General features: G+C 42.3%; 1 protein-coding gene across 3 annotated transcripts in view; it reads right to left on the reverse strand.

The window, feature by feature from the left end:
* Positions 1–25,557, reverse strand: part of cd34 (CD34 molecule) — a 95,478-nt gene that overhangs the window by 67,364 nt on the left and 2,557 nt on the right. For 2 of the 3 annotated variants that reach the window (XM_060937346.1, XM_060937344.1), the window contains exon 2: positions 291–440. In XM_060937346.1, the coding sequence (XP_060793329.1) occupies positions 291–440 (150 nt within the window). Of the gene's footprint in view, positions 1–290; positions 441–24,395; positions 24,527–24,701; positions 24,942–25,557 lie in introns of all 3 variants that reach the window. The other variant, XM_060937345.1, reaches the window with a different exon arrangement.

Raw genomic sequence — 25,557 nt, forward strand, 5'->3', positions numbered from 1 at the left:
TTTTTTTGGAATCAGGGTTGTAATACTACTACTAATAATAATAATCATAATAATAATATTGGCCTTTTTTGTGGTATATCAGATATATTCCATTCAGCTAGCATGATACTAAAGTTATCTTTGACTCATTCAATATCATGCTAGCTGAATGGAATATATCTCATATAGCACTCAATGCCAGCCAAAATTATTTGAATATGTTCAGACTAAAATGGGATGACTGAATTTGTATGAGCATTGTAAAAGATTTGTGCACATGTTAAGAGACACGCATTTAGGAGAGTTCTTACCATCAGTCGCTGGGCTGTCTGTGGGGTTTGTGGTGCTTGGATCAGTCAAGCCTCCAGGAGACATGTGAGTGCTCAGAGTCGTAATTACAGCAGTCGTAATTGTTTGATCTGTACTTACTGCTGCTGTGGACACATCCTGCCCCTGACAAGCTAAAAAGAAAATGTTGAATATGAAAAGCATGTTTTCCAAAAAGGAATGCAGATACAATGCAAAATTTGAAAGGATACTGTGATAAACACCTATGTAGATAAAACTATGATTTGAATATTTTCGAAATGAGCAGTATTGTGAAATCAGGGGATGCAAAACATTATTATCTGTTAGGTGTGTGATGTATCAAAAGTATCAGCTCTACATCATAACATCATAAAAATCATGACAATATATACATAAAGACAGATTTGCCAAATTAAAGGAAAAAAAACAACATGAAGAATTTTAAGATTTTGGGTCACCACGAGTTGACATAAGAACTTCAATCTGCTTTGGTACAGATTCTGTGAATCACTTGAACTGTCCTGGAGAGATGAATATCAGTTCTCCAAAACATCTTCTCTCCTCTGTTTAACATGGTCCAATATCTCCCATGTGTTCAAATGGGTCAAGATCCAGTGACTATGGAGGCTGTAGAATATGATTAACATCATTTTCATACTCAGTGAGTGAGTGCTGATGTGTTGTGGATCACATCAGGGTCATCCTGGTAGAGACCAATCCTATCAAGATAGAACTGTAGATACTTGCAGTTGTCTTTCCCTCTAAGGCAAGAAATGAATTCAGCAAAATGGTATTCACAGCATAACAGAAGCTTCTGCTTTTCCTTTAATTTGACACACATGTAATACACCTTCTTGGTCATTTAAATGGCTGAAGAAAAAAATCTAACCAAAAGCCCCTCTCAGTTTGGGATCTTTATGTTCTCTGGTCAATGAAATAATCATACTCCATTTCAAGACTTTGTCTGTAACCACACCCTGAGTGTAAGCGAGACACTAATAGTTGAGATGCTTCAAAGTGTGGTTCTCTTGGTCACTCCAGAATATAGTTAGATTGCATGTTCTTGTTTTATGTATATTTAGAAACTGAGTAATAAACATAATAATAAAAATAATAAACACAATATGATCAATTCAAAACAAAGAATTTCTCGTTAATCTTAGTCCAGTTTGACTCGTCTACCAGCTTGAATGTATGCCCTGGAATGTCAACACAAGATGTTTCTATGTAGGATTAAGTTTTTGTCATTTTATACTTCACATAATCTGATCTGCTGATGTTTAAAATTCAGCTATCATCCCAAAGAGATCATTTTGCAAGTCCATGTACAACATATAAATGTACTCCCTCTAGTGTGCATTGTTCCATCTCTAATATGTGACGTAATGACACTACCCAGAGAGCCTCACTGTTCTTCAGAAGCCGTCAGAGATCTAACTTCTAAATGTATTTTCCAGAACAGGGGGAACCAGTGTGATGTTGAAATGTGTGATGGACTTGTTCAACCCATGTTATTATGCAGTATATCCTACTGAAGACATAAGGAGGGCCAATGAAAATCATGAAACTATTCCTAGGAATTTACAACAGTCCCAGAAGAATTTGAAATGATTGCTGATGTTATCAAGTGTGAGTAGATCATAAATAAAGACAACTCTGATTTAAAAAAGTGCCTGTGCCTCATAAAATTACAACTGAATATGTAGTTTAATTAGCCTTTGAAAATAGATAAAATATTTAATCAATAGACTTCTGTTAATATAGTGATTAAAAAGTCAAAGGGAGGCTGTAGATGATTGTCTAAGAAGCAAATGTAGCTAAATCATAAATCTTTAAATATTTAAAAAAAATAAATAAATTATTAATTCAATAATGATAGTCTTGAGACACAACATCCACATGTGAATTTCTCATTTATAACCAAATTATGTTGCATCATTGAGGACACTAATTTTGGCTGTCTCAGAGATGTAACTTTTCCATGGAGAAATGGTTCAGATTGGTGTCTAATCATAATCCCTCTCTACCTGCCATGACTGTGATGTTCAGTTTCAGCAGTCTAATTGTGAAAGCCAAACAAACAAATGACCTCAGGCAAATAGGAATTAAAGGTCATGAGGGAATCATTAGGAAGAATAGTCTTGTAATCAACTCTATGTTTCACTCAGAGAGAACTAAACATGTGGCATGAGGCAGGGAGGGGTTTCTCCACTGCAGCAGATGTGGAGGTCTCCATGGAGCTTTTCTCCTCCTTGTGTACTCTGCACTAAAATCTCAAACTTGGCCTTAAGCCTGGGGCTCACACAGCTGCTCCACCCAGGATCTGAGAAAGAACATCAGCTTTCCTCATCCTTGCTGTCAGCCCCTACTTCCAGATGTTTGTGCAGCAGTCCAGCAACTTCCTTTTGTCCCATCAGGAACCAGTGGTTTGAAATACTAGCTCAAATTCCACAAAGTAAGGTTACATGTATCTCCATCTACTGTTTAACTGAAATGTTAGCCACACATTGGTTATTCTCTCCATCAGGAGTTAGGGATCTGTTTATATACCTGGACAGGGTAACTGTGAAGGTTTGGAGTCTATACTCCAACTGTTTTTTCACAAAATAAAACCAGAGTAAAGGAATTAAATTACCATCGGTGAAGGAATGTTATCTAAGCCCCCTGAGACCTCAAACAAGCTATGACATCGATGTTCAGACCAGGCCATGTGGGAGTGAACTGGGGCACTCCCCTTATTCCAACACAAGTCTCTAAATTTAACCACCCAATACACTAAACCTACACAGAGCACATTCAGTTAATTATATGTAAACCCTCAGGCATGCTGTTTTTAGCATATTCGGATTGTTATGATGTTAGGCCAAATGCCAGGCTTCCTGTAAGCACCTAGGATGGAATAGAAAATCTGTGGGTTTGATAAATGTGGTATTGTTTTTTAATGTGCTCATGCTTTCATTCAAATAATTTTAAAAAGTTGTACCTCAATCCTCTTTCTCATAAATGCAGGATCCCCATTTTAATCCAGATATGAGCTTAGTCTTGGTCAGAATACTAGCTACAACCCCCAACACCCCACACCCCATTGCTCTTAACAACACACACTCGTGTGCATGGATTGCATCCAAGCTCTTGTTCGTGTACAGATTCATCCAGGATTTGGTTAACTGGATATCTAAACGTTCATTTCACTGCAAGCTGAACCTACACAAGGCTTTTGGAGAAAGCTGTAGCAGAGAATTTGTGGGGCTTCAAGAAAAGAATTTTCCACAAAAGAAAACTGGGATTGGGGTTTACACCCTCTCTCCTTTTGGCTAACCGTAACAAATCCCCTGGGTTCTTTAAAAGGGTGGTAATGGGGGGAAAGGCAGTCATGAGAAAGCCCTGGTGCTCTCTGAGGCAGGAAAAGGATGCAATCGTAGTATGTTTTCAATTAGGGAACATTAGATCAAATAGCCCCTGTGTTGTTTATTCAAAGTTAACTACCTGAGGCAGTTCCTGCAGGATTTAAACTACATTTACGGGTTTATTCCTCAAGCAAACATGACGTTTGTCCAACATTGTTTCTCTTTATTAGCAAGTATGAGGCAGGTATTAGGAAGAAAAAATACAAATGTGATGACAAGTGAAATTACAACACATTTGTTATTACATAAGCTGGTTGGAATGTTTTGGGGATTCACAGAGTTAAATTTATAACCTAAACTTCCATAGATGTGGATGTACTGGATTTGATGCAAACACTCAACTTGAGATTTTCCATTACTAACAGACTTGTGTGTATCTTTGGGCTAATTACACTCTGTTGTTTTGACTCAGGTCTTTGGATGTGCATGTTGCCAGAGCTCCTCATTCAAAGTGAATGTGCAGTGTTGGGAGCAAGCATGTGTTCTGTTAAATGCCTAGCAACTGTAAAATTATATCACTCTGTCAACAAAAAAGGGAACAAAGGATTACGAGAACAGCAATTACTGAGACAGAAGAAATGAGTACAGATGCATGCTTTCTCTTACTTTCTCCACATGCTGTTGTTTCAAATAAACAAAACTTTATGATATGGTCTCTTAGTAAAATCTGTGCCCTTAACATTACTGATTCTCTAACAAATGTTTGTAAAGTAGTGTGTTGTGTTGCTAACATGCTTCAGTATAGGCAATTATTTAATGTTTTTGAATATAGGGTGTGGTCCTGTTTGGTTTATTATATAAAACAATATATACACAAAACTCATTCAGTGATCGCCCTTTCATCCAGAGTTCTAATAATAATCTGATTATAACTAATAAAGTCTGTGGCAGTACAGTGGTGCAGTGGGTAGAATTGCTGTCTAATGGCTCAAGGGTCTCTACTGTAATTCAATCCTGAGCTTCAGTTACTGTTCCTGTGGAGTTTTGTTTTTGGAGTTCTCTTTGTTTCTACATGGGTTTGCTCCAGGTTCTTTCCCTGAATACTTCCTCAATAGGTGGACTGGGAACTCACAATTAGCCCAAGGTGTGAAGGGGAGAGAGAGTCCATGGTGCCCTGTGATGGACCAGCATTCTTTCCAGGGTGTGTACCTGCCACACAGCAAGTGCTCCCTGGATAGCCTCAGGATGCACCACAACCACACAGCGATTAGTGAAGGTGAAAGAATAAATTAATGAATAATCATGTCTGCTTATGTGAGTTCAACTTGAATTGCCAAACTAATGCCATCACCTCATATCAGTTATTACTCTGTATCTTAATTTTTCGGGTCCCTTGAGATTAAGCACACCCAGAGAGGGAGACCTAATGTATTTCTTTTTATACACAATGATTCCACAACTTAAAATAGGTGATGTTAAATGCATTTTGCCAGAAGAGTCTGAGTCTGCAGAAATAAATAGCTGAAGGCCATGAGAAAACAAATGGCAATTTTTGGCTCATATTTATGTTGGCTAGGGACTTGACTGTCTGTCATAGAGAATGTTCCAGATGCGAGGCAGAGTGATATGGAGCTGCATAATAATCTCACTGTTCCTTATGGGATGGTTTTTGTTTTGAAATTGGCCATCTGTCTTGCTTTTATTACAGAAAGGTGACACAATAATGTCCAGGGACACTTGCAGCCAAGGACTTCCCTTCCGTTTGTGCCAAGATTGTGCACTTTACTGTGGCAAAAAGCTTGTTAAAGTTAGCATCTGCTCCTCACCAAACAGCTGAACTGTATTGGTGGAGCCTATAAAAATGTCAGTTAGGTCTAATCTATATTTTGACAATGCTTAGCTGGCTAATAATGTTTTTAGGAAAGCTGGTTGCTTGGATGTGGATTAAGTGCTGTGCTCCTCAATGTTTCTCCAGAATGGGCCAGCTGTTGCCAACGGTGTTGTGTATGTAATTGGAGCTCTGGACTGGACTTTCTCCTCATGTGTTGCAATAACAACATTAGCAATGGAAACACACTACTTCCTGATCACACTGGGTGTGGATATGATCTTCAGAAGCCGACTAAACCAAAATAACAAACAAACCAAAACCTAACTATTCATCAAATAACTTACCTAAACAAAAAGAAGTAATAGACACTTTCTCCCCTTACTCCCTAACTGATAATTATGAGAAAACTTTTTCAATAGGAATAGCATTGACTTCCTACTTACCATTATTTATTAATGCATCTATTTACAAGCGAGTGTACCATATCCAGTTTGTCATCTCATCTCATCTCATCTCATTATCTCTAGCCGCTTTATCCTTCTACAGGGTCGCAGGCATGCTGGAGCCTATCCCAGCTGACTATGGGTGAAAGGCGGGGTACACCCTGGACAAGTCGCCAGGTCATCACAGGGCTGACACATAGACACAGACAACCATTCACACTCACATTCACACCTACGGTCAATTTAGAGTCACCAGTTAACCTAACCTGCATGTCTTTGGACTGTGGGGGAAACCGGAGCACCCGGAGGAAACCCACGCGGACACGGGGAGAACATGCAAACTCCGCACAGAAAGGCCCTCGCCGGCCACAGGGCTCGAACCCGGACCTTCTTGCTGTGAGGCGACAGCGCTAACCACTACACCACCGTGCCGCCATATCCAGTTTGTATACAACAAAAGTCAACTTGAACTAAATCCAAAGAGAGCAGGGTGTAAACAGGCAGATGTTCACTCACAAACAAGAGGAAACAAGCAAGTGACTCACAACACACAGCACTGTGAAAGCATTTGTCTGATGTCAAATCCAAGTACAGTCAGACTTTCCTTTTAATTACTGGATTGAATAATAACTTGAAAATTTATAGAGAGGTCTTCCAACACCATTTATTCTCTGATTCTCTGTGATGGAGTTCTGAAGAGTAAATCCTCCCAACTCTTAATACTTTGGAAAACTCTATCATGAATGTGTGCTCGCTCACTTGCTTCTCTTTCGCATGCATGTGATTCTCTGGGCGGAAGTACAAATGTGCATGCCCGGTGTACTTATCAAATTACAATGAAGTCTGGGAATAACTATTTTCTGAAACTTATTAAACTAAAATGCCTAAATACCTAATTACCCTTGCATAGTAACTAAAATATTATTGCTCTAAACAGAGTTTTGCCAAATTAAATGTATAAATTACACTTCGAACAGAAATAGCGATTTTGCATAAAATACAAAAAATTCTGAAACATTTCAATCCAATGCTTGGAGGCCACAACCAAGTGGAGCAATGTAGATATGGTATCTGAATAGAGAATAATAAACATCAGCACAAACCTGATACATGTCAATGTCAATGTCAAACCACGCAGCCCAAGGAGTTGAGCTTTCCAACAGGAGACAATATTTCTGAACTGATCTCAGGTAAAATCCAATCCAGGTTTTCAGTCTCACATTTCGCATAATACCATCCTTACCCAGAAATACTTTGACAACACATGCCAAAGGCCATGTCCCATGTGGGGATTGATAATCCACAATCATAACAATGTTACCCACAGTCATTCATCTGCCCTGCGTTTTCCACTTTGTATGCTGCATCAAGGTTGGTATGTACTCCCGGATAAATCTCTTCCAAAACTGGGTCACCAAAGATTGTGTGAAGTCGAGCCTCTTTCTCATACTCACTGCATGGTCATACTGACCCTGTGGGATCTCAGGTGACACATGCCCAGGAATGAAGTGATTTGGTGTCAGAGGTTGTAGGTCATTAGGGTCACTTGTACAATATCCAAGTTGTCTTGAATTCAGAAGACATTCTATTTCACTGAAAACAGTTGACATCTCATTTCAAGTTAATGTTTGTTGTCCAATGGCAACACAGATTGCATGTTTGACTTGCTTAATCAAGCTCTCGTAAATGCCCCCTTGGTGCGGACTTAAGGGTGTAGTGAAAATCCACCTGACATTGTGAAGTGCACTGAATTCTTGAATGTCCTTCTGTCTATTGTCAATAAACCTTCTCAGTTCCTTTTCTGCACCAATGAATGATGTACCATTGTCAGAAATAATGGTTGAAGGCCAACCATGGTGTGACATAAATCTTTGTAATGCATGAAGAAATGAATTAGTCGATAGACTTTCGACTATCTCCAAATGAACAGCTCTGGTTGTTGCACATGTGAATAAAGCTGCCTTAATTTTCTTATTTCTAACATATTTGAGAAAAAATGGGCCAAACAAGTCAACACCTGTTGTTGTGTAAGGTGGTGAAAATATCTGAAGCCTCTCAGATGGCAGATCACTCATCAGTGTACAGTGAGGCAGCTGTCTCGGTTTGTGACAGATCACACAACTTCTAACAATGTTCTTCACTGCATTTCTGCCCGCACTATCCAATATTTTCTTCTGCTTTTGGATAATGGTCTCTCTGTTCCAGCATAGGATACATTTTGATGCACCTCTCTCAAGATCAACTTGGCAATGTGACTTGGCCACTGAGCAACACTGGGTGAGTATATTCATAGGTAAGTGGTGAATGTTTAACTCTACCCCCAACCGTGATTATTCCCTCTTCAACAAAGGGAGATAATTCACTGCAGGATTTCTTCCAATCTGGGATCTCTCTCTGTGAATCTTTTATCCACAATATTTCTGCTAACCTTTTGGCAGCAAACGCTGGCAGCAAACGCTGATTCAGATTTTTATCCTTAGCACTCTTCTTCAGATTGTCAACTAACCTCAGACAATATGCTGTAACATGGATCAGTCTAGTCCAGCTTGAAAATTTCTCACAGTCAATGAATGATGAAAGTCGTGTCTCGTGTTCTTTATGTACACTGGCACTATGTTTCACTTTCTTGACTTCACAGTCATCTGTGACTTCAGCTTTCTGTAACATGGACTGTTCTGGCCTGTACTTGCTGGGCTGTACAGGAATGATGGCCCATAGAACCATGTGTTACTTATGTCACTCACTTTCACGCCTTTACTGAGATCATCAGCTGGGTTGAGCTTGGTGGGGACAAACTTCCAATGGTTAATACTCCACTCACTTTGTATTTCAACAATTTGAACACCAATGAAAGCTTTCTTTGTGCTTGACTTTGCATGTAACCATCGCAGCACAATTTGCGAGTCCGTCCAAAGATAAATTTCAGGGTTCACTCTCAACTCTTTGTATATTGTTCTCGCCAAACGTGATGCAAATAGAGCTCCCATCAGTTCAAGTCGTGGAATGGTTCACGGGTGCAACTTGTGCCTTCACTGCCATAAGGTGGACTGATTGTTTTGCTGATGTTCACCACAAAATATATGCGCATGCTCCATATGCTCTCAGGCTGGCATCACAGAACACATTTACCCTTTTCACTCACGTGACCTTCGTAAACGCGACCGCCATTTTGGACATGAAGAAATAACGGTTTATGGCACAGACCCTTTCGGTTCTCGCTCATCTAGCTGCTACAATGACTGCTTAGACTGCAACAATAATACCTAACACACATTTAAGTATCCGTCGTAAAGACGTGAAACTCGTCGAGTGACAAGTGTGTTCATTGATAAGTTAACACAATCTAAAAGTAGACATACCATCACACTGCCCTGGTGCTGTGTACAGTTTGCCTTCTATGGTTTGTGCACTCACTATTTGCCATTACTTTCTCCAACCCAGTGTTCGAACTATGCCGATATTTTCGGGGGGTCCCTTTTTTTCCCTTGGGGGGGGGGGGGTGCTTGCGCTTGCACTTGTCTCAGAGCGCGGATCTCCAAACACATGAGAAGCCTATCTTACGCACATATCACGCGGACTCCACACCTCCACACACGCATCGCGTCTGAAGTCATAACTCATCAGGGGAAATCGTGTCCGCATTGGCATGTTCAAAAAACAACCTCGCGTCAACAATGATACCACACGCAAGAAAAAAAAAAACAGTCAGGCTACTCAACACATCTGATCCACAGCAGCACCAAAGCATCACTGGAAATCATGTCAACAACCAATCTTCCATTTCAACACGCGTCAACAAACAAATGGCACCACAAACATGAACGAATCGGTCAGGCTACCGATTCCAAACCCACAGCAGACGAATAATTAAATGCAGCTTACCTTAAAGCAGAATCAACCACAAAGGAAGTGTGTTGGCACTGTTGGCACACTTCCTTTCTACTAGTTTGTGTCCCCAACCTGGCAGCAGCAGTCGTTGTCATATCGGTTTATTTTATCTTTGATGTAAACACAACACTTCGGATATGCAAATGCTTCCCGTTACACATGATTGCTATGTCAATAAACATCATTTTGCCAATATTTTAGAGACCATCCATCTTCTCCGTCGGTCAGCATCTGTCGGGATCCGATAAAATGATAAATCTTGCCTTGTGTGTTGATGGTTACTACATCCAGGTGCACAACAATATAATGGCATGATGGAAGTCTTGCTGAAAGTAAAAACTTTCTTTGATGGCTATATTCCTTTCGATACTTCGCCGTCATTCCTTGTTGTTGGCTGTGGTAGACTACTGGTAGTTCATGTCCAAAATGGCGGCCGCATTTGTCATGACGTCACGTGGGAAGGGTCTATAACTCAGGTGTTGAAATTGCATCACTGGGTTTAAAGCATCTCTCCACATGAATGTCATTCAAATTTTCAAGATCAGCAGATAATTCTGACCATTTCTGACTGTCATCAAAGGATAAGATGTCATCCCAGCCAGTGTCTTTGGTTCTCCACAACTCCTGCATTTAAACTCTTGCTCAAATGGTTGTGGTGGTTGCCAATCCCAATGGATTGTAGATAATGGAGAGTTTTGAAAGAACACTCCTCTTTGTGTAGTTCTCTCTTACTTTCATCTCAACCTTGAAATGTAAGACTACATTCAGACTGCACCCTGAAACGATCCATATCCGATTTTTTTGCCCATATGCGACCTGTATCCGATTTGTTATTGACAATCTGAACGACACAGATCCGATTTTTTTCACATGCGACCCAGGCCGCTTGGATATGTGGTCCTAATTCCGATGCATATCCGTTATTTTCACATGCGACTGCAGTCTGACCAGACAGGTCGCATTCATGCGACCTACACGTCATCAACAAGAAACAAACGTCACTATTCTGTGTTGGCTAATCCCACCTCTTTGGTGGAAAACAACAACATTTGTACAGTTTTCAGAATTTAAATAGACTTTTATAGAATTGATCAAGCTAATGGTAGATTTGGTAGGGACCTGGATGTTGATCTGTTAGCCTGATTAAATAAAACAGTTTCTATAACTGATTTATAACTTAAACCATCCTGTATTACAAGATTATAAGATTGTTCTGGAAATTTCCAGTAATTTGACACCTTCGGTTTCATTAGTCTGCTGCCCACATTAATCAGATTATTGTGTGAGTTCCGCCGCCGCCACAAAAACCACATCTCCAGGTCTCGCCTCATCTCCATGCTTTACTTGCAAACTTGAAGAGTGCGCTTTTTTTTTGTTTACGTATTACGTAGATGTGCTTATTACGTGTCAATTTGCGCATGCGGGACACTTTTGGGTCGTTTTCCGTTCATATTGGAGATCACATACAAGTCTCATATAATTGGTAATGTGAACGGCCTAACAAAAAAATCAGATTTCACAACAAATCAGATATGGGTCGTTTCAGGTTGCAGTCTGAACGTAGTGTAATGTACCACTTTTACAGTTCCAAAATACACCCAGGGTTTTCACTTTGTCTTGACAATTTTCTAGGATGGAACTATCAGTCAAATCTGTCAACTTGTTTCTTAGTTGTGATGAGCTTGATTCTGCTGATTTTTACCATTTCTTGATCTTAAAGCTACCTGATGCAAGGATGTGATCAAGATCTTTCATCAACTTCTCTGCTTTTTCTGTTGTGTCACAGGAATGAATGATGTCATCCATGTATCTGTCATGTTTTAGAACCTCAGCAGCTTCAGGATATTCCTCTTGATGTTCATTTGCTACCATATCTTGAGTATCACAAAATTAGCCATATCTGGCGATGACTTATCACCAAATGTGACTCTCATCAAGCAATAAATTGTGGGTTCTCGATCAGTCTCTAAGTCTCCACAGGAAGCAATGAACCTGTGTATCAGCTTCTGGAAGGCAAATCTGTAGAAACATCTTTGACACATCTCCTTAAAAAGCCACTGCTTTCTCCCTGAATCTCAGTAGGATGCCAAGCAGATTTCCCAGTAGTGATGGTCACTTATACAAGAATGGATTCAAGGAAACTCCCTGGAAAGTGCAGGCAGGATTAAATACTATTCAAAGGGGTGTGGCCTCTTTATCCTCTCTGTAAACCCCACAATGAGGTAGGCAATACACAACAGTCACCTGACTTATAGTGAGTGCAGCGTTTGCTCATCAATTGTCTATGAATTCCTTCATCGCCTTAACATACATTTCGGCTTCCTTCAGCTCAGCCAAAAGTCCCATCTCTAATGACTTCAGATATTTTTCTGCCAAGGCAAAGTTATTTGGCAATTCAGACTTATCTCTCTTCCATGGCAGACCAATGACATACCTGTTGTCACATTTCACACAAAATGTCATCAGTGTTCTTGTGACAAGATGTCTTTTGGATATGTGCAGTTTGGTGCTTGTACTCCCACAGTTTCTAAGTTGTACATTCTCTCCATATCTGGATAATCAAGTTTCTGACAGAAGTGTACACCTTTGGGTGTGGCTTGCTTTGTGTCCGCTCCTATCATGCACCATCCTAGTCTGCCCCCCCCCACACACACACTGGTTCATATGGGAGTCCCTCATGGACTTCTTGCTCTGCATGGAGATGACTGTATTGAACTGCAAGAATGAGGTCAATTGCACCTGCTTTGTGAGGGAAGGGGATACCTTTCAAGTGATTAAATGATGACAACCAATTTCTATCAAGTGGTGGAACACTCAACACAGCTCATCCAGCTCATGTGCTTCAATGAGGAATTCCTCCCCTCCTTGGAGTGGTGATATCCAAAACTCGAGGCGATGACTATCTCTGTTCTCATGCTTCTCACCTCCAACAACACTTATTTCAAGTCCTTCTTTCTTGCCTTGTAAACTCAACAATTTCGCAAAGTCTCTTCTTATTATTGTGGTCCCTGCTCCACCATCTATTAGGACATTTCCTTCTCTTACTCTGCCATTTGCTGCCCAAAATTTAACTTTCACCACTGGCATGATGCTCTCTTGATCTAGGACTGATGCTCCACTTGCCTTCTGTGGTTCTGTATGAATAAGAGCATGGTGGGTCCTTCCACAGTTGTTTTTTCTGCAGGCCTTTTTCAATCGACAGTCTCTTATGACATATCTTCTATTGAGGCAAGAAAAGCACGATCTGTGTTTCTTTATTAGGTCAATTCTCTCACTCACTGTTAAGTCCAGGAATGTAGGGCATTGTGACACTCTGTGATTGCCACTGTATATGGGACATCTAATTTCTTTCACTCCATGAACACCTTTCCTCTCATCTCTGCCTCTCTCTTTCTGATACTTCTCAATATCTCCAAAATCTGGGTCAAACTCTTCCTTGACCTGTCTTCTTAGAAAGTCACTAATGGCTTTTATCTGGAGTTGTACCTTTATCGCGGAGATCAGTAACACTTGCTTTCCAACTTCGGATAAAATGATCAGGAAAGGTGTCTCATTATTCCCCAAAGGATCTCTGTAGAACTAGCATTGGCCATAAACTGAATTCTCTCCAGAGTTGCAAGACAGTTAATGATGTCGATTGAAAGAGCACATAGTCACTTGGCCCTGTATTCTTGGCCCTCTAGTCAGCTTCTCCAAGAAAGCTCTGGCAATAACACTCCACTGACCATACAGTTCCTTAATGGTTTTCAGGGCAGTGGTGTACATTATCCCTGAACACCCAAGACCACTCACTGCACTTGTTGCATCTCCCGTCAATGCCATCTTCAATTGCTACATCCTCTGATCATCTGTGAGGTTGAACTTTTGATGACTTTGTATCCTAAAAGACTCTATGAATTCCACATAAGTCAAAGGGTCTCCACTGAAGTTCTTCAGCTTAGCTGAAGGAATGTCATGACTAGGCTCCAGACGATATAATACTTCAGCAATTGTCATCTCATTTGTAGATGGGATTTCAGTCTCTTGGAATTCTACAAGTTTGTCAATGCATGTGTCCACACGTTCCTTACTCTTGACCCTGTCATGAACCTGGTCTTCTGCACTTGAATTATCAGTATCACTACTTGAAACCAGATTGTCACTGAAGTGAAACTGCTCATCACTTAGCTCACTCTTCTTTTCCTTGGAATGTTTAGATTTCACAAATGTCTCTGGATCACTGGATTTAGGACTTGGTTTGTTACTGAAATGATCTTCCACCTTTCAGTGGAATGAATTTCTTTAGTAAGATCACACTCCCATCGGGGCAGCACGGTGGTGTAGTGGTTAGTGCTGTAGCCTCACAGCAAGAAGGTCCGGGTTCGAGCCCTGTGGCTAGCGAGGGCCTTTCTGTGCGGAGTTTGCATGTTCTCCCCGTGTCCGCGTGGGTTTCCTCCGGGTGCTCCGGTTTCCCCCACAGTCCAAAGACATGCAGGTTAGGTTAACTGGTGACTCTAAATTGACCATAGGTGTGAATGTGAGTGTGAATGGTTGTCTGTGTCTATGTGTCAGCCCTGTGATGACCTGGCGACTTGTCCAGGGTGTACCCCGCCTTTTGCCCGTAGTCAGCTGGGATAGGCTCCAGCTTGCCTGCGACCCTGTAGTACAGGATAATGAGATGAGATGAGATGAGACACTCCCATCGCTCTAATTTGTCATGATCAGTTTCATAGATTAGATTAGATTAGATTAGATTAGATTAGATTAGATAAAACTTTATTGATCCCTTTGGGAGGGTTCCCTCAGGGAAATTAAGATTCCAGCAGCATCATTAGAGATAAACAGAGAAAAGAAATAGAGGAAAACTAGATAAATTAAAATAAATTAAGTATTTACATATACAAATATAAAAAGAATAAGATATGGGGAAGAGAGGAAGGGGAGAGAAGGGGGGAAGGAGGGAAAAGGGGGGTGGCAGGAGAGATATTGCACTTTATATTGCACATTGTCTGGTATTGCTTATTGTTAGGCTAGGCTACTGCTCCTTCCCGTCCTCTGTCCTCCTGTTACCCCTCCTCCCCCCCAGAGAGGAGTTGTACAGTCTGATGGCGTGAGGGACAAAGGAGTTTTTGAGTCTGTTCATCCTGCACTTGGGAAGGAGCATTCTGTCACTGAACAGGCTCCTCTGGTTGCTGATGATGGTGTGCAGAGGGTGACTGGCATCGTCCATGATGTTCAATAGTTTGTCCATAGACCTCTTCTCTGCCACCATCACCAGAGAGTCCAGCTTCATGCCGACCACAGAGCCAGCCCGCCTGATCAGTTTGTCCAGCCTGGATGTGTCCTTCTTGGATGTGCTGCCCCCCCAGCACACCACGGTGTAAAACAGGACACTGGTGACCACAGACTGATAGAACATCCACAGGAGTTTCCTGCAGATGTTAAAGGACCACAGCCTCCTCAGGAAGTACAGCCTGCTCTGTCCCTTCCTGTATAAGTGTTTGGTGTTGCAAGTCCAGTCCAGCTTGCTGTCCAGCCACAGCCCAAGGTACTTGTAGGAATCCACAGCCTCCACCTCGACTCCCTCAATCAGAACTGGTCGTGACTTTGGTCTGGACCTCCCAAAGTCAATGACCAGCTCCTTGGTCTTCAAGGTGTTGAGCTGCAGATGGTTCCTGTTGCACCACACAGCAAAGTCCCTCACCAGGCTCCTATACTCCTCCTCTCTGTCATCACTGATACACCCAACGATGGCTGTGTCATCGGCAAACTTCTGAATGTGACACAGCTCCGAGTTGTGGCAGAAGTCCGCGGTGTACAGGGTGAAGAGTAGAGGGACCAGCACCGTGCCCTGGGGGTGCTCCGGTGCTGCTAATCACAGTGTCAGACATGATGTCCTTCAGCCTGATGTACTCCGGCCTGTCAGTGAGGTAGCTGGAGATCCAGGTGACCAGGCAGGGGTCCACTCGCATCCTGTTCAGTTTGTCCTGAAGCAATAGGGGCTGGATGGTGTTGAAGGCACTCGAGAAGTCCAAGAAGAGGATCCTCACTGTGCCATTTCCCTTATCCAGATGCGAGTGGGCTCGGTGTAGCAGGTAGAGGATGGCGTCTTCCACACCAACACCTGCCCGGTACGCAAACTGCAGACAGTCCTGGGCATGTTGTACCTGGGGTCTGAGGAGGCTGAGGAAGAGCCGCTCCAACGTCTTCATCAAATGTGAAGTGAGTGCCACTGGTCGGAAGTCGTTCAGCTCATTGGGCCGATTCTTTTTGGGAACTAGAACGATACATGATATCTTCCAGAGGGTGGGCACTCTCCCCAGCTGCAGGCTGAGGTTGAAGATGCGTTGGAGTGGTTCACCCAGTTCATCAGTGCAGGTCTTCAGTAGTCGGGGACACACCTTGTCCGGGCCTGCTGCTTTCCTGGGGTGAAGCTTCCTCAGTTGACCTCTGACTTGGTCTGCAGTAATGCATGAAGGAGTCTGTGTTGAAGTGGGGGAGGAGGGGGAGGAGGGGGCTGCTGTGATGACTGGGGGGAGGTGTGTTGAAGGAAGAAGGAGAGATGGCTGCAGTGAGGGAGAGGGTGGGGGTGATGTGGGCTGGTTGAAACGATTGAAGAAGTCATTCAACTCATTTGCCCTCTCCACTGTCCCCTCAACGACTCTGGTCTTTGTATTGTGGCCTGTGATGGTTTTCACACCTTCCCAGACTTCCCTCATGCTGTTCTCCTTCAGCTTCTGCTCCACCTTTCTCCTGTAGCTGTCCTTAGCTTCCCTCACGCAACGTTTTACCTCCTGCTGTGCTTCTTTCATTACCTCCCTATCCCTGCTCCTGAAGGTGGCCTTCTTCCTGTTGAGGACAGCTTTGACTTCCTGTGCTACCCATGGCTTGTTATTAGGGTAACACTATACAGTCTTAGCGGGGGAGACCACGTCTGCACAGAAGTTAAGGTAATCTGTCAGACAGTGTGTCAGCCCCTCTATGTCCTCACAGTGTGGGCTAAGCAGCACATCCCAGTCTGTGATGTCATAGTAGTCTCTGAGGGCATCTTCCATTTCAGAGGACCACCTCCTGGTGGAGCTAGTTGTTGCAGGCTGCCTTTGAACCAGGGGGGTGTACTTCGGCTGTAGATGAACCAGGTTGTGTTCAGACTTCCCTAGTGAGGGGAGGGGTGTGGCTCTGTATGCATCCCTCACATTAGCATACAGCAAGTCAACTGTCCTGTTGTTCCTTGGTGGACAATCCACAGCCTGGTAAAAAGCAGCCAAAGTAGAGTCCAAAGCAGCATGATTACAGTCCCCAGAAATGATGATAAATGCCTCAGGGTGCTGTGTCTGCAGCCTTGGTGTGACAGAGTGAATCCTCTCACATGCAGCAGCTGCGTCTGCCCTCGGAGGGATGTAAACACAGATGGTGATCACTTGACTGAACTCCCTCGGCAGATAATATGGCCGCAGGCTAACAGCTAGCAGCTCCAAGTCCAGGCAACATAAAACTGTCTTTACGGAGATATGTCCCAGGTTACACCAGCGGTTGCTAACATAAATTATGAGTCCCCCACCTTTGCTTTTCCCGCATGTGTTAGTGTCTCTGTCGGCTCTCACAGCAGTGAATCCCCGCAGGTCGATGTTAGCATCCAGTACGAGGTGTGTTAGCCATGTCTCTGTAAAGATAAATGAGCTGCTCTCCCGGTAAATCTGCTGGTTGTTCAGAGTGGAAAGCTCGTTGACTTTATTCAGCAGTGAGTTCACATTCCCCATGATAATGGAGGGAATGGATGGTTTGCAGCACCGCTGGTTGTCCGCTAGCCTAGCCTTTAGCTTAGCTACAGCTTTGCAGCCCCTGGGTTTCCTCCTCAGCTCCGTTGGGATGGGGTGTCGTATCCCAGCTCGTCCCATTGTTTTCAGGGCCAACAGCTCCTCTCTCAAATAAGTGAGAAAACTGGCTCCTGGTTGCGTGTTAAAGTTAAAAATATCGATGTTATATAAGTAAAACACACTATGCAAAAAAGGTGGGAAAAAAGAGGTTTAAAGAGCTAAAAACTACAGAGCTACTGGAGAGGCAGCCGTCTCACACAGCGCCCATACTCATCTGCCCATACTCATCATAATCAAATCAAATCAAGTTTATTTGTACAGCGCTTTTAACAATAAACATTGTCGCAAAGCAGCTTTACAGAATTTGAACGACTTAAAACATGAGCTAATTTTATCCCTAATCTTTCCCCAATGAGCTAGCCTGTGGCGACGGTGGCAAGGAAAAACTCCCCCAGACGACATGAGGAAGAAACCTCGAGAGGAACCAGACTCAAAAGGGAACCCATCCTCATTTGGGCAACAACAGACAGCCTGACTATAATATTAACAGTTTTAACAGGTATAACCCTCAACTGTCCTCATGGGGCCGTCCTTCGCAGGAGTGGGGTGATAAAACTCCGACCAGACACAGGGCACCAGGATGGATCAAGCAGGTCCGAGGGGCAGAAGAGGCCAGCATCTCAATCCCAGGATCAACATGTAACTCAGAGGGACAGATGGGGGGAGAATACTCATACTCATACTCATATAGTTCACAATTGATGTCCAATGCAGCCTCAAAATCTTTCCTAAGATCTGTCAACTCTTTTTCAGCTCTTCTTTTTGTCAGTTCTTTAGATGCCATGTATTCATTAATTCTTTTGATGATCCTGGTTATTCTTCCTTTAAGTACCTTTCTCTTGGTTTATGGTGCTTCTCTTGCTTCTCTTCACTGTCTGTCTCTCTATCCATGTCACTATGAAGATGGACCTCAGCCACTGTCTCTGTCTACTCAGTCTTCTTTGACATTCTCTTTTACTCTTCAGAAATAAGTTTGGATTGAATAATAACTTGAAAATTTATAGGGAGGTCTTCCAACACCATTTATTCTCTGATTCTCTGTAATGGAGTTCTGAAGAGTAAATCCTCCCAACTCTTAATATTTTGGAAAACTATCATGAATGTATGCTTGCTTGCTTGCTTGCTTCTCTCTCACATGCATGCATGTGATTCTCTGTGTGGAAGTACAAATGTGCGTGCCCGGTGCACTTATCAAATTACAATGAAGTATGGGAATAATTATTTTCTGAAACTTATTAAACTAAAATGCCTAAATACCTAATTATCCTCGCATAGTAACTAAAATATTAAAGCCGCAAGTGGCCTCGACGGGCCCTCGCGCCAGCGGCCAAGGGGGGCGGGGGCATGCGTCCGCGCGAAATACCTTCCACAGCTTCTTCGGCAAGAGACATTACTCCCGCAATGGCGACAAAGAACAGAATTGGACACATGGCAACGATAGGGTCTCGCACTGTACGGTGCTCGGGCCCTAATAATAATAGCGCCCTAATAAGGGTCTTGTAAAGAGTTTGCTTGCCAAGTTTGACAAATCAGAAGCTGCAATATCATTTCTGCCATAACCAGCACCCCCAGGGGCGAAAGTGCACAAAATTAGGCGTACATGTCAGGTGAGCTATGAAGAGTTTGCGTATGAAGTTTGATGACAATTGAGTAAATAGAAGATGAGATATAGATTTTTGAAGAATAAAATTTTTGGTTTTTCCCATGTCAGTAGGTGGCGCTATGCTGTACATGAGCGATTATGAGTTGGAAAAATAAGTGTCTACAACAGCAACGCACTATCACAAGGTAGTGGTGTGAAGGAAAAGCATTATGGAATTATTTACCAAAAACCCGTTTTGGAGCAATTGCGTCGGCCAAAAACAGCGCCCCCCATGGACGAAAATTCCCAAAAGGTGGTATACATGACATGGGAGGTAGTAAGAGGGTGGCCGTGAAGTTTGACCAAATTTGAGGAAAGACTGGAATTTTTGCCCAAAAATAGCGCCCCCAGTGGCGAAATATCACAGAAAGTGGGTAACATGTCAGAAGCCCAATGAGTGATCTGCGTGTGAAGTATGAGCAGTTTTGAGCAAGTAGAAGATTTGTTATGAATTTTTAAGCATGTAAAATGTTGCATTGAAAATTGATTGACGTATAACTTCTGAACGGTTTATGCTACGTGAAACGTATTTAGTAACTTTTGTCAGCCATGTCTGTAGAAGATGTGTATCAATTTTGGTGACATTCCTATGAACGGTCTAGGAGGAGTTGCGCCGTCTTCGTGGCCATGCATTTCACACAAAAGTGAAATTACCTCACTTCCTGTTGGGCGTGGCTAATGCATTGGCATTACATTTTTGTCCGGCTTAGTGAGATATATATGCGTACCAAATGGCATGCCACTACTACAAACTACATGGCAACCAGGCACCTTAATGCGGGAGGCCAAAATCACAACGAGTTAGGGGGCGCTATAGAGGCCCTGAGGCCCGCCTGGATCTGGGCTTCTGGTTCTCAGTAGCGGTGGCAGTCTAAGAAAAAGGAGCCAAATTTCGTGCGTTGTCGACCATGGCAAGCGCCCCAATAAGGGTCTTGTAAAGAGTTTGCTTGCCAAGTTTGACAAATCAGAAGCTGCAATATCATTTTTGCCATAACCAGCACCCCCAGGGGCGAAAGTGCACAAAATTTGGCGTAGACGTCAGGTGAGCTATGAAGAGTTTGCGTATGAAGTTTGATGACAATTGAGTAAATAAAAGATGAGATATAGATTTTTGAAGAATAAATTTTTTGGTTTTTCCCATGTCAGTAGGTGGCGCTATGCTGTACATGAGCGATTATGAGTTGGAAAAATAAGTGTCTACAACAGCAACGTACTATCACAAGGTAGTGGTGTGAAGGAAAAGCATTATGGAATTATTTACCAAAAACCCGTTTTGGAGCAATTGCGTCGGCCAAAAACAGTGCCCCCCATGGACGAAAATTTCCAAAACGTGGTATACATGACATGGGAGGTAGTAAGAGGGTGGCCGTGAAGTTTGACCAAATTTGAGGAAAGATTGGAATTTTTGCCCAAAAATAGCGCCCCCAGTGGCGAAATATCACAGAAATTGGGTAACATGTCAGAAGCCCAATGAGTGATTTGCGTGTGAAGTATGAGCAGTTTTGAGCAATCAGAAGATTTGTTATGAATTTTTAAGCATGTAAAATTTTGCATCGAAAATTGATTGACGTATAACTTCTGAACGGTTTATCGTACGTGAAACGTATTTAGTAACTTTTGTCAGCCATGTCTGTAGATGATGTGTATCAATTTTGGTGACATTCCTATGAACGGTCTAGGAGGAGTTGCGCCGTCTTCGTGGCCATGCATTTCGCACAAAAGTGAAATTACCTCACTTCCTCTTGGGCGTGGCTAATGCATTGGCATTACATTTTTGTCCGGCTTAGTGAGATACATATGCGTACCAAATGGCATGCCAGTACTACAAACTACATGGCACCCAGGCACCTTAATGCAGGAGGCCAAAATCACAACGACTTAGGGGGCGCTATAGAGGCCCTGAGCCCCGGCCAAGTTTGGGCTTCTGGTTCTGAGTAGCGGTGGCAATTCTCGGAACTGGTGCCAAATTTCGTGCGTTTTCGCCCATGGCAAGCGCCCCGAAAATGGCCCAACAGCGGAGAAAAATAAAGAAGAAGAAGAAGACGGAAGAAGAAGAAGAAGAAGACGGAAGAATAATAATAGTGAATTCTTACAAGAACAATAGGGCCTTCGCCCATAGGGCTCGGGCCCTAATTATTGCTCTAAACAGAGTTTTGCCGAATTAAATATATAAATTACACTTCAAACAGAAATAGTGATTTCACATAAAATACAGAAAATTACGAAACATTTCAACCCAATTACTAACCCCATTTCCAGAAAAGTTGGGATATTTTCCAAAATGCAATAAAAACAAAAATCTGTGATTTGTTAATTCACATGAACCTTTATTGAAGTGACAAAAGTACAGAGAAAAGATTTTCAATAGTTTTACTGACCAACTTAATTGTAGTTTTTAAATATACATGAGGTTAGAATTTGATGCCTGCAACACACTCAAAAAAGTTGGGACAGAGGCAAAATAAGATTGAAAACTTTATAGGATATTCAAGTAACCCCATTTTGGAAGATTACACAATAAGCAGTTTAATTGATATCATGATTGGGTATAAAAGGATCATGCACCAAAGGGTCAGTCTTTGCAAGCAAGGATGGGGCGTGACTCACTCCTTTGTGCTAAAATTCATGAGAGAATTGTTTGTCAATTCAAAAAGAACATTTCCCAACGCAAGATTTTCGGTCTTTCAAAATCTACAGTACATCGCTCATCTCATCTCATTATCTCTAGCCGCTTTATCCTGTTCTACAGGGTCGCAGGCAAGCTGGAGCCTATCCCAGCCGACTACGGGTGAAAGGCGGGGTACACCCTGGACAAGTCGCCAGGTCATCACAGGACTGACACATAGACACAGACAACCATTCACACCTACGGTCAATTTAGAGTCACCAGTTAACCTAACCTGCATGTCTTTGGACTGTGGGGGAAACCAGAGCACCCGGAGGAAACCCATGTGGACACAGGGAGAACATGCAAACTCCGCACAGAAAGGCCCTCGCTGGCCACGGGGCTTGAACCCGGACCTTCTTGCTGTAAGGCGACAGCGTTAACCACTACACCACCGTGCCGCCCCTCTTACAGTACATAATATTGTGAAAAGATTCAGGGAATTCTGAGACACATCAGTGCATAGAGGGCAAGGTCGGAAATCACTGTTGAATGTGCGTGGCTCAGGAGTACTTTGGAAAACGTCACTTAACACAGTCTACCGCTGTATCCAGAAATGCAGTCTGAAACTGTATTGTGCAAGAAGGAAGCCATTCTTCAATTCTATGCAGAAACACCGCCAATTTCTCTGGGCCTAAGCTAATCTCAGATGGAACGAAAGACAGTAGAAACATGTGCTGTGGTCAGATGAGTCCACATTTCAGCTCGTTTTCAGGAAAACCAGACATCAAATTCTCAGTGCTAAAGGTGAACATGACCATTCAGTTTGTTATCAGAGAAAGGTGCAAAGGCCAGCATCTGTGATAGTATGGGGGGCATCAGTACCCATGGCATGGGTGAGTCGCATGTGTGTGAAGGTACCACTGATATATTGGGATTTTAGAGAGACATATTCATCAAGGCAACATCTCTTCCTGGGAAGTCCATGCTTATTTCAGCAGGACAATGCCAGGCCTCATTCTGCATGGGCTACATAGTGTGGCTTCGTAGTCACAGAGTGTGTATGCTTGACTGGCCTATTGCCAGCCCAGATCTGTCTCCTATTGAGAATGTATGCAGAGGTGGAAAAACTGGATTGACAAAGTAAAAGTCCTGCTTAGGTTTTCCTTCTGCCTGTGCTCTCAACACAGGTGATTTCACCAATTAGCTCATCAACCTGGCTTAGGGGGTGTGGTAATTAGGATCAGTCGGTTCATTGAATTGGCTGGAGCAAAAATGTGGCAGGGTTTTTACTTTCTGCACCCGGGTTTTTCCACCTCTGAATGTATGGCACATCATGAAGAGGAGAATCAGACAATGGTGACCACAGACTGTGGAGCAGCTGAAGTCTTGTATCAAGCAAGAATGGATAAAAATTCCAATTGCAAAACTGCAACAACTAGTATCCTCAGATTCCATACAATTAAAAAGTTTTATTAAAGGGAAAGGTGATGTAACACAATGGTAATAATGCCTCTGTCCCAATTTTTTTGAGTGTGTTGCAGACATCAAATTTTAAGTTCATTTATATTTACAAAATACAATTAAGTTGGTCAGTAAAACTATTGAAAATCTTGTCTTTGTATTTTTGTCAGTTAAATAAAGATTCATGTGAATTAACAAATCACAGATTTTTGTTTTCACTGCATTTTGGAAATTATCCCAACTTTTCTGGAAATGGTCATTCCAGAAGGAAGCCTGGACAGAACCAAATGTCATTTCAGTGAGACCACTACCACTCTTCCACCTGACTGATAAATTCAAGTTCCGGCTCTGTTCCAGTCCACAGGAAAATGACCTGAGATTGTATTCATGCAGGTATGAGAAGAATTTGATCTGTTCACACTTTCTGCCTACAATTTTAAGTCCATTGGTCCATGTTCTTCTCTCTTCTACCTGCTTTACTAACAGCTGAGAGATAATGTCTCTCTAATGAAGATTATCAAACTGTCAGTGGAGAGATTTTTTTAATTATTTACTTTTTTTTTTAATTGACCAAGGAATTGTGAAACTGCCTATTTCACTCATTGTTGTTTTTTTTAATTAACTAATTCAGCTTTGGAGCTGACTGTCCCAAAGGGCGGCACGGTGGTGTAGTGGTTGGCACGGTCGCCTCACAGCAAGAAGGTTCCAGGTTTGAACCCAGTGACCGGCAAGGGCTTTTCTGTGTGGAGTTTGCATGTTCTCCCCGTATCTGCGTGGGTTTCCTCTAGGTTCTCTGGTTTCCCCCACAATCCAAAGACATGCAGTTAGGTTGACATGGGATGGCCTTGGGCTGAAGTGCCCTTGAGCAAGGTACCTGACCCCTGACTGCTCCCCGGGTGCTCTGGTGTGGCTGCCCACTGCTCTGAGTGTGTGCATGTGTTCACTGCTTCAGATGGGTTAAATGCAGAGGATGAATTTCACTGTGCTTGAAGTGTGCATGTGATGAATAAAGGTTTAAGAAATAGTCCTACCATCTGCTTTATGATGCATGCTATGATGTATGTCCTACAGGACTTGCATAAATGTTGGATGCTTTACTGATTGAAATTTGGGCTCTCAGTTTATCCACAGAGTAATACAGATCACAACATCATTGTTGGCTCTGTCAACAGAAAAAAAAAGTCCAGTGTGAATGGTTGTTGTTCTGTTAGGGCCAATGATTTCACCCACACACCATGCACTGAGTCACTGATTAAACCATATACATAGTAGATACAGTCAAATATTACAAAAAATATTGTGTTTTTAAAAGTGAGGCTGAGAATTAAAAAACTTACTGCACTTCTCTGCAGCTTCCTAATTCAACGATCTTTCACTGGAAAGTGAATATTGACCACCTTCAAGCAGAATCCATCACATCAGTGTTAATTACACACCAGTGTAAACAGTGTAACATGCTGGTGGGAATCATCATATGTGCAAGTCTGTGTTTCAAGCCAGGTAGGGGCAGCTCAAAAAGTTTTTGAAGGTTAATTAATTGGTATACTGTTCAGCTTAAGTTGTCATTATGTTTACTGCTGTGAAAAAAAACAAACACATTTCCCACATTTTAAAATTTCAAGCAATATTTAGAATACATAAGTTCATCTTGAAGAAGTTGTGATGTGAAATCTTTAAATGACACGACCTGGATGACCCTTGCTAAACTCTGAGCATAGAGCCAATTGTAGCCATGTTTCCATTAACCTGTTTATTGCGCAATTTGAAATTGCGGACCCAAAAATGGGTAATGGAAATGTGACTTTAGGGAAAAAATCTCATATCGCAAAAAAAAGTTGGTTGGTTTTTCAGATGATTCAATAAAGCAATATTTCACAAAATTGAATGGAAACACATTTTTTGAATTTAAGTCACATGACATGAAGAGCAAATGGAAATGCTACATTCCTGAAAGAAAAGATGGCACACTAGAGAAGAAAACCCAGCTTTAATCACACAACATCACTTAACCATTCACTGTTGTGTTTTGTCAATTTTTAGAATGTTGCTTCTCTTTTGTTCAAAACTGCAATGGAAATCTGGTTAGTGCAATTTAATTTGCTTTGTTACATAAAATATCAAATTGATTCGTGCCTTTCATGTGTTTGTGCTGCGTTTTCCTCCCTCCTCACTACTGGTAATGTAGTGGTGTGT

This window comes from Neoarius graeffei, chromosome 13 (genome assembly GCF_027579695.1).
Source record: "Neoarius graeffei isolate fNeoGra1 chromosome 13, fNeoGra1.pri, whole genome shotgun sequence".
Lineage (NCBI taxonomy): Eukaryota > Metazoa > Chordata > Actinopteri > Siluriformes > Ariidae > Neoarius > Neoarius graeffei.